The sequence below is a fragment of the Nesoenas mayeri genome, assembly GCF_963082525.1.
Source record: "Nesoenas mayeri genome assembly, chromosome: 11".
NCBI lineage: Eukaryota > Metazoa > Chordata > Aves > Columbiformes > Columbidae > Nesoenas > Nesoenas mayeri.
The window spans coordinates 3,803,797-3,822,489 of record NC_137563.1 but is presented as its reverse complement, the minus strand read 5'-3'; the positions used below and the strand labels follow the sequence as shown (position 1 = coordinate 3,822,489).

The following is an 18,693-nucleotide window of genomic DNA, read 5'->3' as shown; positions in this document are numbered from 1 at the left end:
AATTTGGAGTTCCTAATCCTGTGACAGAAGGTTCAATATGGCAGTCAATTTTAAAAATTCAGACCAACTTCAATGAATACGCCTATATTTTATTTAAATAAACAAACTATTTTCTCTGTATAAAAGTTGGAAAGGATAGTTTATTGAAACACAAGCCATAGACATCATGGCATGTAAGAAAGTGGTGTCAAAGCAAAAAGTCCAGATGAAAGTCTGAATCTGCTGCATAGAAAATAATCCACTCACACTTAGCTGAGTCAGGCGAGAAAGGAAATGACACAGCTACTTATTTCTACTGAGAGTTCTTTGCTTTTCAGCATGTTCCACAATTTTCTCTTCTACATAAAGCCCCTTTCTCTTTCTTACTGCATTCATGTACTTGCGGGCCTGGTTCTCTGAGTCTGCCTTTTCCCCGAAGTGCAAATATTCTTCCTCAGTGGTTGGTACCCAGAATGGGTCACTTGAAATGATCTAGGAAAAGAAAAACATAATAATAATACAAAGGTTTATTAGTACATTTCAGGTAATCAGTCTCTGAAGTAGAAGAATACAAAAGTTGTGCAGATAGAGTTTTCTGGAAAGGCTGTAATTAGCTATGTCGACAGAAAACAAGAGTTAAGATAAACGATGTAGCACTTGCCATAAGAAGCACACAATAGCTTTTCAAATTCAGTTGCTTTTGTCTGCAATTTTTTCTTTTAAAGCAAATTTAATTGCCAATCAGCAAACAAAGCCAAACAGCCTTCAGAAAATTCTCAGTTTTAAATAAAGATTTCCTTATTTAGAATATTATCTCACTATGATTTTATTAGAATTTATAAGAACGGAGAGTTTTTGCTCAGTTCTGTGCACCATGTTCTCCAACCCCTATGAGTTGGACAGATGGTTTAAAAATCATTGTTTCTGGTGCTAACATATTTAGTGGAGCTGTTCTTGCAGCTTAATATCTCAGAGACCGCCTCTAGAAGAGATTTCAGATCTAACAGAGAATAACTGGATGCGTCTTTATCCCAAGTTCATCCTACAGACCTCACCCTTCCCAGGCTACCATAGAGTGTGCCAAAGATCTAGTTATCTTACAAAGTCTTTAAAAGCTTTTCTCATTTCATCCTGCACAGCAGAGCTCCAACATTCCCCAAGAAAGAGATATTTACTCTCAACCTTTGGGCTAAGCAGCTTTCACACAAATTCTAGGCTTAATGCTGAAGTGGCTGCCCAAAATGACAATTTATTCCATTACTGGTAGTGACTCTCGCATTACTTTTTCTCAAGCCATCTGAATAATTCAGGCATACCTACTGTTTCCAGAGCAAGTTATGGTGGCATCTGAGAATTTCTTTTAGAGGATCATACCTATCTGAATGGTGTGAACACGCTGCAAAAGATGAGGTTAATTAGAGCACACCATTTGTATTGCCACACCACGGTAAGTAATGAGAAAGAGGAAGCCAGATCTACCGAGCCAGTTGGAACCCAGGCCATCAGCTGGGCATCTCCTTTAGGAAGTCAGCAAATGTTAACATAACCCTAATACACCTACACAGAGGTGTTACTGACACAGCGATACAAAAGAACTAGGAAGGTTTATTTTGTTGAAAGTTCTGATTGTGTAAGTGAAGGTGAGGGCAGAGACCAGACTGTCCCTCTCGTATTCACATCATCTCAATGAATCAAAGCCAATGCGTATAGCAGGTGGCATCCATCGTTCCCCGTATTCTGTTAATACAGTGCAAGCAAGCAAAAGGAAAAAATCTTTTCTGTCTAATGCTCAAAAGCACTGTCATCACTTTGCTTACAATAGTAGCTGTCAGAATGGTGCGTCTGGGTTTCCTGCAATCAGAGCTGAGAAGCCTTTTAGGGCCAGAGCTATTGTTTGTATTCATGGGAACTGCATAGGGATGACTCTGGAATCTGCGACAGAAATTGAGTTTTTGTCTGGATAAAGTCCCTAAATAATTAATTAGATTCTAAATGGATTAATACTTCTGGAATATGATGTAGCCATTTAACAGAAGGCTCTTACTGTGGATCCTGGAAGACCCACAGTATCAAAGCAGAAAAGACACCCACAAAAGTTATTTATTCGATGTTGCATGTCGCTTCTTATTTAAAATTATTTAGGTGTTCCTGCATACTAATTTTTCAGTATGAAATTAAAACACATAGCCTAAGATTCATTTTAAAAACAGAAATGTGATAACAACTTAACCGAAAAAGTTACACTCCTAAACAAAAATTTCAAGCAAAACAGCACTGGAAATTCAAAATAACATGTCTTCACTGAGCCAGGGCGACAAGTAAATTATCACAGCCAAACTGTTTATATCTCAAGTATAACAGGTAAAAGATATCAAGAAGAACCAGTATTAGAAGAAAGACACTATAAAACAAACGACGTGATGCTATTATTAGCACGATGGTGAAATACGTTTTTAAATACCACCATACTTATCAAACACACCATGACTGTTTTGATAACTCGATCTTTTTTTTGGGAAGTTTTGCTAGGATTTGGGAATTTTTCTTAATAACAGCACAAACTAGCCACTGGCCTATGCTTAGTTGTTATTCAACACCATTTGATGGGGACAACAGTGGCCTTAACTGCAAACTGCCCAGAAACAACACATGAAACTCCTTCAAAGTGAGCGCGGCGGAGCAGCGAGACAGCTCCTGCCTCCTGGTTAACACAACCGAGTATTTCTACACTACATCTGCAAGGCTGTTCTGGAAAGTGAATTATAAATCAAGGTTTGTGTAGCGAATCATTGGGCTAACATTTACTCTGCTAGAGAACAAGTATTTTCTCTAAATGCAGCCCATAGAAAATGCAATACAGTAAAATGAATTGGTGCACAGCAGCTCATAGAATTCTTAAATCTATTATTGCAAATGCAATTCTTAGGTGATGGAAATGTTCCTTAATAGTATTGTTTAATAATATCTTCATTGATCTACTTTAAAAAAAATATATCACCCAAGACTTTTATAAAGTATGACTATAAGCAAATCACTAGAATTCCATTATACTTAAAACCAACCAAATAGTTAAAATATGTGCTGAAGAGTGTGTTCCATAGCTCACTGCAGAACTATGAGCCCACTCTAGGTATAAATAAAACATTGTTTATAATGAAGTCCGTTGGGATTTGGTATTTCAAAAGAAGTGAAAAGATTACTTCAAATACTCTAAGTGCAAGGGTATTCTTGAGAAAAAGAAATCATTCCAAAGCAAGATATTTCATTAAATATCACAACTATTCAAACCAACACACCCAAACAATGAAGCCTCCTAAGACTTGTTTAGTAACAGGCAAAACAGCTGTCATTTTCTTTTAGCCTAACAACCTACACATTAATTATCCAAACAATAAATGCTTGTACCTTTATCAGAGACATAATCTGAATACCTGTAACAATCCATAAAAATACAAATACTATGAGAGTACTATGTTAATATTCGAAAACAATGCAGTGTGTACTAAATCCTGCAAAGTATTATGTAAGCTAATCAAACTTTTTAATAAGATTTGAGTTAGAACGGATCGCTTTCAATTCAAGAGGACTTGGAATTTTATGCCTTAATTTGAGGATGATTTATTATTTGTATTTCAGTGGCACCCAGATGGCTCCACTAGTGATCTGGGCCCCATTGTCTAGTGTATTTCACAAAATGATGGTATGAAACAGTCTGTGCCTAAGGCAGCCTAATTATGCAAAACAACGTTGAGAGAAGCATCAAAAGCAAACAGAAGGGATCTGCCTAGTTCATCCAAAAGGTCAGGCAGCCCGGGAACACGGCCACGTTCCTGGTCGCATTTCCCTGACTGGTCCTTACTGCCTGATGAGGACAGAAAATGTCTTTGGAGACAAATATCATCAGTGTGGAAAATGCTTTAGTTGCACCATGAATTGGAAGAGCAGTTTTACACTGTCCAGTGAAGATTTTAAGACCAGCAAGCAACATTTTAACCTTTGTGAACTGCTTAATGAGAACTGCCAAGAACCACTAAATTCAGTGTGATCGGGCACTACCCTTAACATGGCAGGAAAAACATTATGCCAGAAGTTGTTTTTCAAAAAAAAACCATTCAAAAGATCTATTATGCACAATTTCAAAGATGATACAGGCTTCAGTGTATCAGAACCATTTCTACCTTAGAAAAATTGATGCTAGAAAGATACTTCAAGAACACAGTTCAAATGGTGTCCGTCACTTAGTGATGACACAGACTATGCAACTTAGAGGGTACAGCTGATATGCATGTCTGAGATGTCTGAAGCAGCCCTGTCAAATGAAACTACCTCTACCTTTCAGATAAAATGACAGAACTTTCCAGAGGTGTACGTGAAATGTGACCTCGAAAAACTGTTACCTGCTGGGTTTTTGGTAATACGCTGGGTAATGCTGTAAAAGAGCTTCTGTGCTGAGCATAACCAAATGGTGCAAGGTCCTTTAGATCCTGGCGGTGCCAAAACAGGGAACACCAGGCAGGGGACCCAGCAGGACTGAGGGCTGGGGGAGGCTCTAGCACTGCCTTGTACATTTTGGGGATGTGGAACAGCAGCATGGAGGATACGACAATCTCCAAAGTGGATAGAGGCTAATTTATTGACTGCACCGCTCCTGTGAGCTCAGATCCAGAAAGACCCGTGATGTCAGTACTTAGTAAGCCTTTCCTGGAATTTCACACCCAGTGTGATGTAGAGGTACCCAAGTGATGTGCTAATCCCTGGATTTAACCACGCAGTTACCGAGTCAGGAAAGCAGCACTGGCAGTGCACGTTTCCCAAGTCATTCCTTACATCCATGTGAAAGAACATAGAGATCCTAGAGTGGTGTTGCAAGGTGATATTTGGCAACTTCCAAAGCAATCTCCACATCAATACCTGCTTTCCATCAGCCGCAGGTAAAACAGCATAATGCTAGCATATAACTGGGGGCTGCCACAGCCTGCAAATATAGGGAAGTCTGAACACCATTTTTAAAGTGATTTCTATTCTACAGTGCTGAAATACTTTTGCTCAGCAATATACAGTTGAAGAATAGGTTAAAATTATGATGAATTTTGCCATTCTGCTTTCAAAGCAGCCAGGATCTCAGCCTGTCCTTGAAAGGAGCCATGATTTTTAAAATCTCAAGGAAAGATACTACAAGTTTGCATCTTTTCTTGGTGGTTGTTTAAGAAACGATGGGGTCTTACTGGTTTTATTCAGTGAAAACCCCTTTCATCACAGGTGGCTCGTTCCTCTGTAAGACTTTACAGGCCCCAAATGCTTCCTATTCAGAAAGGAAGAGAAGATTCTCTCTGCAGATCCAGCTTCTCCATGTTGCTGCACCGGTTCCAACACAGGGGAAAGCAGATATCACCTCCTTTCCCACTCAGGAGTCGAGCGACTGTGGGAGGTGCTGAGCACCTGAAACACTTCCACAAAACATCATGCTGGGCATGAGGATTAAGTGGCAGAGGGTGGGAGGAGAAATATCTACAATATGCTGAAGAATTTTACAGAAGCACCTACACATAAATGTTCTCAAAACAAAAACAAGTCATACTGATTTTGTTAAAACACAAACTTTCACATTGTACCAAATACTTTGTGTGCCAGCTCGCCTGTTTTATAAATAGCTAATCTCTATACCACATCCTGAAAGGAAAAAAAACAACAGCTAATTTTCAGCCTCCCTTTTCACCAATTGTTTGACTACCTTGTAGTCGAATCTTGGTTTCCCAGCACGCTGCCACTTTGCATCACTACAGAACAACTGATGTATCAGACAAATAAACACAATATCTCTTCTTCTCAAGATTATATGTACTTTTATATAGCCATTTAAAAGAAAGCCCGAAAACAGACTGCTTTCTTCATAACTAACTTGAAAAAAACCTCCCAATTTTATTTCTGTTTTCCTTAGGAGTATTTTATCTCAACAGCTCTTCATTGTAAATTACAAGGTTTGGCAAAAATACAATTAGAAAAAAAAAAGAAAAAGAGAGAGTAAGCAAGACAGATGGAAGTTATAAACCCAACAGAAAAGTTCACTTATTTGGTATCTACAGCCATTCTGCAAAAGCTTCAAAAATCCCTCAAAATATCAGGTTCATAACTTTTTGTTTTGCTTCCGAGGCTTAAGGGGATACAGAATAACTTGCAGTCAGACCTTAGATGTTTAACCTACCGAGATGTATTAGGAGTGCAGAGTTAAATGAGTATCCACAAGTATTTCATAATTCAGAGATCCCATTCACAATATATAAAGGGCATGGCCAAGGCCTTAAAATGCCTGAAGTCAGATATGAGAACTCCTCCTCCAGTAAATATTGCAATAAGGAACATTTACATGACTAGTTATAAAATAAACTGATACAAGTTTATTTTGTCTTAAGAGCATAATGCTTGTTCGTTTCAATCAGTGACAGCTGAGCCTTAGCCCTGACTTCAGTCAGTAGCTACAAACAGGAATCTGGGAACTGGAAAGAGGAGACGTGTGGCTCTACTGTTGCATTTTCCCCTTTTACTTAAGAAATGTATTCAGAAGGAAAATTAAAGCCACACCACTACCACATTTATTTACTGTTTTAATTAGCTCCAGATGTCCTGGCCAATACAATGAGCTTTTCCTATTTGAAAGGTTCCAGGTTGCTCCTAGCATTCATTTACATGCTTCAACTGTTACTGGCACAACGATGTATGTAGAGTTAGAGTTCAAACCTAGCAGAGATTCACAGACTCCTAGAGTCTCTCTCATTACCTTAGTCTGCTTCCTCTTCAATGCAGGCCTAACAATCTCATCCAGCAGCTTCTATATTAAGCCCTCATCTGAGTTGTAAAATGACTTACATTTTGACAGGAATGAATTAAAATTCAGAATATAAAACTTCCATAAAACTCCTCATATTCTTCTGACTTACTACATGCAGTCCTCCTCTTACCTTTCTCCAGAGCCCTTAAGAATGACAGAATGATAGAATGATCACCCAGTTCCAACCCCCCTGCCATGGGCAGGGACACCTTCCACTACACCAGGTCGCTCAAAGCCCCGTCCAGCCTGGCCTTGAACACTCCCAGGGATGGGGCATCCACAGCTTCCTGGGCAGCCTGTTCCAGTGCCTCACCACCTTGATGGGGAAGAATTTCTTCCTTATACCTAATCTAAATCTGCCCTCTTTCAGATTAAAACAGTTACCCCTTGTCCTATCACTACATGCCCTTGTAGAAAGTCCCTTGTCCAGCTTTCTTGTAGGTCCCCTTTAGGTACTGGAAGGCTGATACAGGGTCTACCTGGAGCCTTCTCCAGGCTGAACAACCCCAACTCTCTCAGCCTGTCCGCACAGGAGAGAAGCTCCAGCCCTCTGAGCTTCTTTGAGGCCTCCTCTGCACTCACTCCAACAGGTCCATGTCCCTCTTACGTTGGGGGCTCCAGGGCTGGATGCAGCATTGGTGGGGCCTCAGCAGAGAGGAGCAGAGGGGAGAGTCACCTCCCTCCCCTGCCGGCCACGCTCCTTGTGGTGCAGCCCCGGGTACAGCACATTCTGGACACTACTCTACTTAGAAGGGACACCGAAAAAGAATTCAGACTGAACATGCGTTTACAGTGTGCCCGTGCCCTACCCACCCCCAAGAAAAGAAGCGTGTCTAACAGCCAGTCATTATGCAATTTAAAATATGTGAGTTAACAGGAATATTATATATTCTGCAACTTTACAACCAGTAGACATCTTTGACAATTTCTGCACTTGCTGAGAATTCAATCAGCATCTGAATAGAGCCACATGCATTTTTCTTTTAACTATAATACAGATTTCCCAAATGGGATTAGAGCTCCATTATTCTAAGCATTGTGCAATCACAAATATCTTCTTGTTCAAAGAACCTTATGATTAAGATAAAATGACATGACTGAGTGAAAGATGTAACTGCAAAGAATCAAGAGGGAACAAAAGAAACAGATTCAGGCAAAAACATACAATAATTGAAGGTGTGTTATTAATTCAAGGATTAAAAACATACAAGGAGTTCATAATTATCCCAAAGTTATATATTTCAAACTAAGAATTCAGGAGAAAGTTTATGGAGAAATCTAAGAAAATATGGCCAAGTAACCCCAATACACTTAATATTTGGCTAGGGATATTATAAAGAAAAATACTTGGCTAACTTTTAAAATTAATTTATTTAAACTGGGATCAAACTTAAAGCCCCCATGAACGGTTGGCTGCTGCCATCCTCTACAGGCAGGAATAAATTGTATAAGCATGACAGAAGAAATTAATAGAAAAGGTGTATCTGACAAGACAGACCTCAATATGTGTATTGTTTCAGCCCCTGCGGCTGGAGCAACCTGAACTATACAAATACATTCATTAATTGAAGAAAAAGAAATGGTAATTTCATTTCCACAGAGATCAAAATGGCTTCAATTAAATGTAGGCTCTGTCACTGACCTTCCTATGTTTTCTTCTACAATTCATACTAATGAAATATAAAAATAATTAAAAAATTAATTCAAACCTAATTTCTTTAAGCATAATTTAGGCATGTGATTTCCATGAGATCAAGTGTTTAAAAGTTTAAAAAAAATACCAAAAAGTGTCTATTTCACTATCAGTGAAATAGGGATAACAACAATTTAGAAAGAATCGGTAGAGAGAAATACGTGTCCCAGGTATTCAGTTAATGAGCTGAGCACACTGAGAAAATACCACTGACACAGAATTAAATCAATGTCAGGGAAGGGTTTGGATAGAATGCAATTAAAGCAGCAACTAGACACTCGGTAACATAGGAAATGCAAAAATAAAACCAAGTAACTACTGCACTCCCTTTCCTTTTTTAGCACTATGGAAAAATAGTATAAGATTACCCAGAGTTCACATTATGTTATCTAACACATTGATACATTGAATAATTGAGACTCAAATAAAATGCTGGTGTTTATCATGTATATACATAAACCACCATAATTCATCGGTAGTGGAGCAATGTCAAAGTCCTGTCTAATACCTGATGAAACATGAGAGGGTATCTAATTTATTTGGGGGTTTTGTTTTATTTTTAGCAGAATACAGAAAGAAAAAGCAGCAGAGAAAAGCTCTCATGTGATCTGAGACACAAACCCATTTTTTCTGGCTTCTCTGTCATACCACCATACTGAAAATTCTATTTCTTTAGCAATTCTGCTGATGTGAGGGTAGCGTGCACTCCCTCTGCCATCACCGCACAGAGCCAACATTGCTTGTAGCTTAGTAAAAGGCTTATTTTGTCACAAAAATATGTGAGCATGTCCTTCAATGTGACAAAAAAAAAACCCAACCCTCCCCACCAACAGATTTGCCAGATGGAAAGGTGACTGGCTGACACAATCATTTTTCCTGCCATCAATACATTTTAACATAGGAACTGTAATTAGAATCTCTCCAGAGGGAGAGTTTTAGAAAATGTTGCCAGTTGTTCAAATCTCCCTCTCCGATGCATATCTGTAATTATGTGTGAACATTTTCTTATGTAAAACTCATAACATCTGACAGACTGAACATATACACAAGGTCTGGGGATAGAAGGGAAGGTCAGAGAGGCAAGGGGTTTATGTTTGTGCTTAGTGTTGGAGCACAGTAGCTACAAATCCTAAATAAACTGGCACAGAACAATGGTGAGCTGGAATTAACATCCTTCTGACTGATATTCCTTCAGGGCACTGATATCAGAGCCCATTTAGACAAAAGACCAGTTAAGCCACAAAACCTCACCAGCTGCTCTTCAGATGAGAACATCCCAAACTGACAAGATGTTGTGTGCAATACTGCCAGCACTCCTGGTTTGAGGCACCTCCGCTGTTACTGCATTCCACCTACATCCCTGGACTCACAAAGCCGATTCATACATCATCTATGGAGGGTTGCCTTTCCTTTTGTCTTCCTTTTCATATAGTGTAGCTCTGTTTATCCCTTTCGTGGTTCTCTGTGAAGTCAGACTGAGTTACAAGATGATTAAATGAATCAGTACTGAGGGAGGAGAGGTAAGTCACTGGTCTGCTGCATTTTCTAACTCCAGTAAGGTACCACAGCCAAGAAAGACATAATGTACTTTTCTAAGTGTACTGTTTCAAGGATTCACAGCTCTTTTGACAGCATATGACTCAGCTGGTTTGCAGAAATCCTCCTTTTCCATTAGCATCCGCGTAAAATTCCTGAGGCAGTTACAATCATTACTAACAAAGAAATACTGCTAGTGAAATATTTAACAGACACTACCTATCAGGACAATTTAGCTACAGGAAACGAGGAAGAATCTACGCCACATGAAAAATCGGCACACACTTCAGAGAGAAACAGTGGTAAACAGACCTTAACTGGCAACTGCATGGAGTATTACTGACCTCAAAAATCTTTAGTTGTTTGTACTCAGAGACTTGACATTTGAGGTCACAAAATAAATCAGGAGATGAAACAAACACAAACAACGAAAAGCCCTAATCCATTTACAAAAGTGTCTATGGTCCTAACACCAAATGAAGGAATGCTTGACTAAAAAGAAATAACCAACAAACAAACAGAAAATCTTAAGGCTTTATTTATTTTGAAGATTTCCTGTGAAAAGTTTATACGCACTGACTCTTGCCCTTGAACCCAGTTTTAGCTCCTTCAGTGCAATCTTGTGAGGAGCTCTACAATGCAGGTTTGTCTTGAACAAGGAACTCTGATTAACAGCTTTTTATATTTCTCCTTGAAGATCTAATATCCACATCGCAGGAACAAAATACAGTGCACTCTCAGCTGATGACACTCCTCATCAGCTTTCCCATTTCCCTATTTCCTTTACACCTCCACTTCACCTCTTCATTTCTATAAGTGACAAAGATGACCAAATTCAATAATTTTGAGGACACCTCAACTTAATATCACCAGATTTCATTTTGAAAGCATTATATCTATTCACTTTGCCTTTAAATATGAAAATATATGTTGACTTGGAAAATATAAGGACAAAAAAGAATACCTAGGTGTCTGCGAACCCCTAAAAGGTTAACTCTCATAGGCACTAGATTTGTTGTTACATTTTCTATTAGTGGGAGGTTGGGAGTTTTTGTGTGTTGTTTTTTTCCATTTCCCAAATAAGTTTACCAGACAACTCATTAAAAAACGCACATGAAATTGAGGAAAACACATTTATGAAGAATCAGTTTCATTTGTGAAGGACTTACTTTGTATTGAAATAAAAAAGAATCCCATCTAAATATATAAATACATTTCTGAAGAGCATATCATAAAAGCAAATAAGACTAACATAAACCTACTTTTCCCCCTCTTCATTTCAAAGAGGAATTAATCAATTGTCTTGACCAAAACTTAACCTTTTCCGTTTATTATTCCAGTCTGCCACATCTACAGGAAATAGATCACCAAAACAGATGGAGTGAATAGATATTTTTACCTCCCAGTGGCTGAACACCAGCTGCGGACTGGCCAGGCCACTAGTTCTCTTCCTGATTTCATCAGCAAAACCGAAGCTTTCTGCTACTGGCAGGACTGCCTTAATAATAAACACATCCGTCCCCTCTTTCATCTCTTCTTGTAACACTCTGCCTTCTCTTTTTGACAACACAGCATAGACGCGACCTGAAAAGACATAATTTTGATGAGTTTATCGATATATTTATATTCTGCATCATGAAGAGAAATACATAACTATTTATTTAGGAAACTCCAGCATTAAGTAAAACACATAATTTCTTTGGCTAAAATTCTTCCCTGTAAGTGGATCAATTAAATTAAAACGAACAACATATTCTGCCAGTACAATGTGCAGAATCATATGAGTAACCTTTAATTATTACTACTGTATGGATCTAGATCATACTCGCACTAGGTGCATTTTATGCAATTTTATGGCTAATTTTAAAGGCAGTTTGCCAGATTATTTGCCTACCTTGCTTTATTTCTTACAACCAAATATTTGAGAAACACTACTAAGAAATATTACTGTGTTTCAGGAACCATATCGTGACTACCTTTAGAAGTTTGCTTGGATCACTGTATCCCTATATGGTACTTGTCCCAGACACTACAGTGCTATTCTAATCACAGTTTATCTGAAACACTACATATTTATTATAGTTAATGTGTTCAATTAGCTTTTTAATTAATTCAGCTTTGAGTTAGTCATGGATAATTTTTATTTCTCTTTCCCAAATGAATGTTCAGTCCATTGAAACACAGTGTATGTATCATGAAAGCAGCTGTGAAAATGCCCATGTTCAACATTACAGTAGGCGTTAATTTTATAAAATGTTTTTGCAAACGTATGGGCTGAGTATTCTACAGACAAAACCTGGCAAATACACGTGTTGATCGAGATAATAAAAACACAAGAAAACTTTTGCATTGAAAAAAATGTTTTAGGAATACCTTCATTTACAAATGTGAAGAGTTAGTAAGTATTAGATGTACAAATAAACTTTAAAAGTATGTTGTACTGAAGAACAAGTTTATATCAATTGCTAAGAGGTTCAAATATTTATATTATATTGCACTGAAAAAACATGAATGCATGTTGCTACCTTTTAAATAGCTGGGCAGTACTAACTCTTACTGGAAACAACTAGAAATATCCAGTACTTTGTAATACATGCTACCTATTCTGACTTGACAGAAAGATATCATTAAATACTATATCCACATAGATGGATTTGCATATATACTGTAAGCCTTTTGTGGGATACCAGAGGAAATGTTGGAGTGCGTTTATTTGCAATTATATTTTAAATACAGAATCTGGTGCTTGTTCAGAAAATTCAGCACAAGCAGACAGCTAGTAGAGCTAAATCTTCCCGTTGGATGCAGGTAATGAAGCATCAGTTCAGCACCAATCCGGGTTTAGAGTTCTCTAATAAAACGTGGGTTGAAGTGTTCTTTCTACCATCACTGATCATTTTAGCTCCTCATTCCCTTACCAGGATCTGCTCCTGTGACTGAGCTTCACCTTTACTATGCACAACAGTCATCTTATTGCTCATGAGGCAATTGAGGAAATACTTAAGACTCTATATTTAAAATCACAAAAAGATTAAGGCGTTCTGAAGATAAGTCACTGACTTTGCCACGCATGTATAGTCTTTGTTAACATAATTAAGCGATTTCAAGTCTACAGAAATTTCAGTGAGTCCGGAAAATTCTCAGATATCAAAGGATCATATTTCAGCACAGCTCACAACTCAGTAAATGCTTCAAAATGCAAGCTTAAATATACACGCTGCAAAAGAGCATCACGTCATGGCCACTGTAAATATACTGTGTATGTACCACACAGTATATATTAAAGGCATTTGTTAAAGCAAGTAAGTTCAAAACCACTTTATAGGTTATTCATATTATACTCCAAAATACTTATTCTACTGATCGTTCTAAGTAGGACTTGGAAAGTTTTGCACACAAATTAATGAGATAAATAAGGTAACATTTATCACAAAGCACTTTAGATGTACATATTTTATGGTCATAATTCACTGAAGATTATTCTTTGAAATCATAAAAGCCAGAAGACAACTTATAGCTTACTAAATGGTTCGTAGCTACATGTATTCCATCCAAGCAGTCAGGTATTGCCTCAGCTAATAGCATCACAAAGAAGTGATAGAAGGTCTTCAGTTTTACCACTATAGGCAGACTGCAGTATACTGAAGAAATACTGGCTCTACCTCTACATTAATAAGTTGAATGGATTTAGCACCATCAATCACCAACATCTTCCTATTCAAAATAGTTAAAATGGTTATTTTGAAAATCTGATGCTACTTCAAAAAGAAAGCCCTGTTTCCATTTGGTTTAATGGTACAACTGATGAGCTGATGCATGCTAATTACGTCACTGTAAACAATCATGATTTTTGGTAGAAGTCATTTTCGAAAACAGCAATTTATACAGTGGTTTTGTGGTATGAATATTGATATCTTGCTTATAACTTAATGTAGAGATTCAGAGTATCGTGCCTACATGCTCCTGGAACAGTAATTTGTAATGATATGAAGTCTAATTGTGATAGGCATTCTTACACGTTAAAAAATAAAGATAGTTTAAGATGCAGAAGTTCTATGTCACAGTAAGTTGTATGTTAAGGTGCTAATAAGGTTACCACAGGACACCATTTACCAGGTGAAAAAGAACCTCCAGAAAAGAACAGGATCATGCACCTGTGTGAAAAAAATTGCTCATTCAAAAGCATTTATTTTCACTAGACACAATTGCAAATTTTGCCCTTCAGACCAATTTGTTTTTTGTAACTGCTATCACAGAATCCCAGAATGTCAGGAGTTGGAAGGAACCTCGAAAGCTCATCCAGTGTATGTGGGATATGCTATAATTTCTGTCATGAGTAGTAAAGTCAAAGGAAATTTGCTGATAGCTTAAATGCAGTGGAAGACAGTTTTAAAGAAAATCTTGGTGCACTGGATCAGATTAACTGTGCAAGCAATTCCCATGGAAAACTCCAAGAACAAATGCTAGGGTAAGTTAAGAAGTGTTGTAAGTAGGTCATAAAAACAAGTTTAAGTAGGTGTAATGGTAAGGTAATATAAGTGACACAAATTTGGTATGCACTGGGTTTGCAAAATGAGCAACTTGCATACCAGAAGGATACAGATGCTACTAAAATAAATATTAAAAATCTACCCAGCTGGACTGTAACAATAATTTAAAATTCTCTCTTTTCCTTGATTTTGTTTCTATATTGGTTATTATATTAACTCAAAACATCTTGAAATGGCATTAACTAAGATTTTGCACTCCTTTTACAAACAGGATAGATTTCCTCACCTCTTCATGGAACTAATCCTTAATTATGAGGCAGAATCTTGTTCTTTGCATTTACTGAAGCTGATATTACAAAAAATTCATTAACATTTTGTATCTTGCACTTCCAAAAACGAGTAGCATTGCTATTTGTGCATGTGCTTCAGATAAGCAAGAAGAATGCTAAATGTCCATTCACAGGCCTGTTACACTTTCTGATTCAGTCTAATTTATAAAATCTCACCTTGAAACTCAGGAAGCAAATTCTCGACAAAGGTTTATTTTGTCTGTCTTACCTAAAACTTCTGCAGTAGCCATAATTTCACATGTGTACATTGCTGCCATAAGCCTCTGTGGTTTTGCTTGCAAAGCATAACGACACGCTTCCTTCATGGTGGCAATCAGTTGTCCAGAGAAGGGACCGTAACAATCTGCAAGTAAAACTTCTCCCTTGTGTTTACTAATTTTCTCAGGTGATTTTGTAACACTTTGACTGCTGTCCTGGTGTTCATTCGCACTGCAAGCTTCATCAGTGCAACTGCTTGCCAGAGTAGTATCTTCTTTATGTTCTGTGGCATCACATTCCACTGAATCCTGACTACTAGTTGACAGCATCTCTCCAACTTTATTCATTTCCCATTTTTCCACTGTAAAACAAACACCCATGAGGGGTTCTTCACACATGGGACCTGAAAGTGTAGCCAGCTGAAATCCACTTACTACGCTGTTGTCAAAGTCTCTGTATCTACTGACTTCTTTCTCAGCGTTCCCAAGGCACTGCCACACAGACCTTTTATAGCCCTCAAAATTATATAGCAAAATATTAGGCCCACACTTCCGTGGTCCAAAGGACCAGATTTGATCAACAGCATTTCTCCATTTTCTTCCTGTCAGATTTTGCTCCAACTTTTGTTTAAATTCCTTGATCCTATCAAGAGTCTTCTGATTTATCTCATGGATTTTTTTATCTTCATTCAGAGATGTGTTGAGTTGCTCCATAGTTCGAATTAAGTCACTGTTTTCTTCAAGAAGTCGAGTTACCTCCTCAGGAAGTGGCATTGCTCTTACACTGAGAGTAGCTTGTTTATTTGGAGTAGATATTGTAACAAGCCCATCAGAATCGACCTGAATTCCTTCAGGAATTTTATTTTGGTCCTCTTTCATTTGGTGTATGACAGCAACTTTCTGCTGTTTTCCTATTTCTTCATTCACCATATCAACTTTTGGAGGTCTCGTTATTGTCTCTCGGAATGGTATAATAGGCGCTGATACACTAATCTGTACCTTTGCAAACCTATAAAGTAAATTTTAAAAATTAGTTCAAAATTTATAAAATACTTCTAAACTTGGGAGGGGGGAGAGGGACGGTAGGGCAATGGCCTTAACACAGAACAGATGTTCATTAATAAATTGGATTGCAACACAGATTACTAGATAATGCACGTCAAACTCAAACTCTTAAAAGAGTTACGTACTTCAATAAAGAAGCATTTCCTCACATCTTCAGAAAGATTTGGAAAGGAATTGAAAAAACTAAAAGCAATAGCACTGCTGTGCCCCTGTATAAATCCCTCATTCACCCACATCTTTGCAACTATGTGCTGTTGTTCTCTCCCATCAAACACGGTACAATAGAACTACAAGAAAACGAGAGTAAGGATGATCAGAGGAATGAAACTGAAAGCAGCCTTCAGATGTTTCAAGGATACAGAGGTCTACAAAATCATGAGGGGCATGGGGAAGACTGATCGGGATTAACCGATAACCAAACGACAAGAGGTTCTGAACTGAAAATGATTAAGGCCCAGGAAAGCATTATGGTCACTTTGTTTTTACTTCTCCCCAGACATCTGCCACGATGCTGAGCAAGATGGACACCCTATTTGAACTAGAACACAGCTGTTCTTACAGTGAGATGCTCTGAAAAGATGAAGCACTGGGTAAGCTGAACAGGCTTCAGTAAAGGCGTGTGGAGCCACCAGATGCTATATCCTCACATTTTCAGATCAAATACTCCCTCTGCAGCTAAGAGCGCTTGGAGATCTGATACTCCCATTTTCCCCACACTTCTGTTACAGCAGATTCAAATCCACGCAACGCTGTGCTGCCCACATGTGTGAAACTTCACACAGCAGCGCAGGAGCAGGACTGATGTAGGGAAAAAAAGCTCCCGGTGGCTTCACACTGTGATTAGCTGGTGGAAGCCTTACCCACTGCTCTCCTTCCAGACCTGAAGGATCATTCTGAATGGTGATCTGGTAACAATGTAAATACACAGGGCACTATTCTGAGGGTAGAAGTCAAGGACTGCCTACAGTGGAATGCCCTTAAGGTGGCTTGAGGAACAAATTTCAAGTGAAGCAGCTACTCCCCAAGTATCACCAAAGGGACACATTCGTTACAGAATGATGCCAGATGATTAGTTCATGTGTAGATCTGTCATTAGTAGCAGCAAAATCCAATCCCTCTCCCTAATACAACCTAAGCAGATTTATACTGTACAGTCGTTCCAATTAAAATTAAGTTATAATTTTTTAATAAAGTTACTTGAGTACAGCTTTATACAAAACTAAAACATAAACGAAAGAAACTATGGGAGATAATTAAAAGAAACTGACCATTAACTACAGACAAAAATTAAACCATCAATTCTATACCAGAAAACCCTATTATTTCAGGTCATTAAACACTCTGAAGTTTGTTAGAAGAGTTTATATTGGAAGATTCTCAAAGACAACAAATTTCCTAATGGAAGGAAACAAACAAATTTGTTATGTTTTGGATGAATCTTATTTTTGGGCTAATTAAGAAAAGGTAAGAAAAGTCAGTGAGGTTGGTCAAGCATGTCAATGCATAATAAAAGGATGAATTACTTACATGACTGCATGGACATACAACAGACACCTACTGAACTACAATATTTCTTCCTCCTTGCCCCTCTAACCTTTCTTTCAGGTCATCCAAGCAACGCTGAAGATGAACTTCTCCTGCTGTCACTAGCACATGCTCTCCTGTCTCCTGGATTAAAACTTCAACACATGGATCAGCTTGGTTTAAAAGCTTCATTCCTCTGACCAACTGAGGCATATCACCTGGTAAAAGAAGGTATTATTAACAAAGAAATACCAAAGGAGGAATACTTGAAGTAGGTTATACTTAAAAAGATAAATAGTAACACTCTTTTTTGTAGAAGTCTAAACACAAGTACACATTTTAGGAAAACTCAAAAACTTTCAGCTAGGTTTGGAGGTCTTTCTGTGGGCTAATTTCTGCTTATGAATCACAAGGAGTGGTATGCTTTAGGAGCAGCAACTGAAGTTATAACCTATACTCATAATTTGTCACCAAGAATTTACATACTGATGATAAAATTCACATTGTACAACCATAACCATGATACATTTGAATAGATTGCACATTTTTGTTTTACGTAGTTTTACAATAGGGTTAGCATACCAAGCTACAGATACAGCTCATAATAAAATTAAACGTTATCGATATGAAGCAATTAAAAATTTCAGGATTTCACCGCTTATTTTCACAAATTATGAGAACATATAACCTTCCTTATTTATTACAACTGTTTAAAGTCATCTTTCAGTAAGTAATTGTATTTCTTTGCAATCTTTCATTGCTAAGAAGTGTAGCAACCGGTAAACTGCTAACGCTTAAAACTCTCCAAATACATAAATACTAAGATGTTAACTTTACTAAAATAAAAGCAAAAATAATTCCATAGGGATTAATTATAAGGCATAAGAACAAATGAAGCACAAGGAGGATTTAAACTAGCTGGAAGCCACCGAGAAGCTTCAGTGCTACTACAGCCTAAAGAGAATGTGAGACCTTTTCAGTGAGACAAGACACTGCTGCCCCTAAAATGAAGGTGTTTAAAAAGAGTTGCCTT

The 18,693-nt window shown here is 37.8% G+C and overlaps 1 protein-coding gene across 1 annotated transcript in view; it reads right to left on the bottom strand.

Annotated features, from left to right (window-relative positions):
• Nucleotides 1–282: 282 nt before the first annotated feature.
• EFL1 (elongation factor like GTPase 1) overlaps nt 283–18,693 on the bottom strand; it is a gene marked incomplete at its 3' end in the record, with an annotated part of 56,934 nt that continues 38,523 nt past the window's right edge. The window contains exons 17-20 of the mRNA XM_080351238.1: nt 17,731–17,878; nt 15,083–16,080; nt 11,434–11,618; nt 283–471 (exon numbers count right to left, since the gene is read on the bottom strand). Of these exons, the coding sequence (XP_080207364.1) occupies nt 283–471; nt 11,434–11,618; nt 15,083–16,080; nt 17,731–17,878 (1,520 nt within the window). The remainder of the gene's footprint in view (nt 472–11,433; nt 11,619–15,082; nt 16,081–17,730; nt 17,879–18,693) is intronic.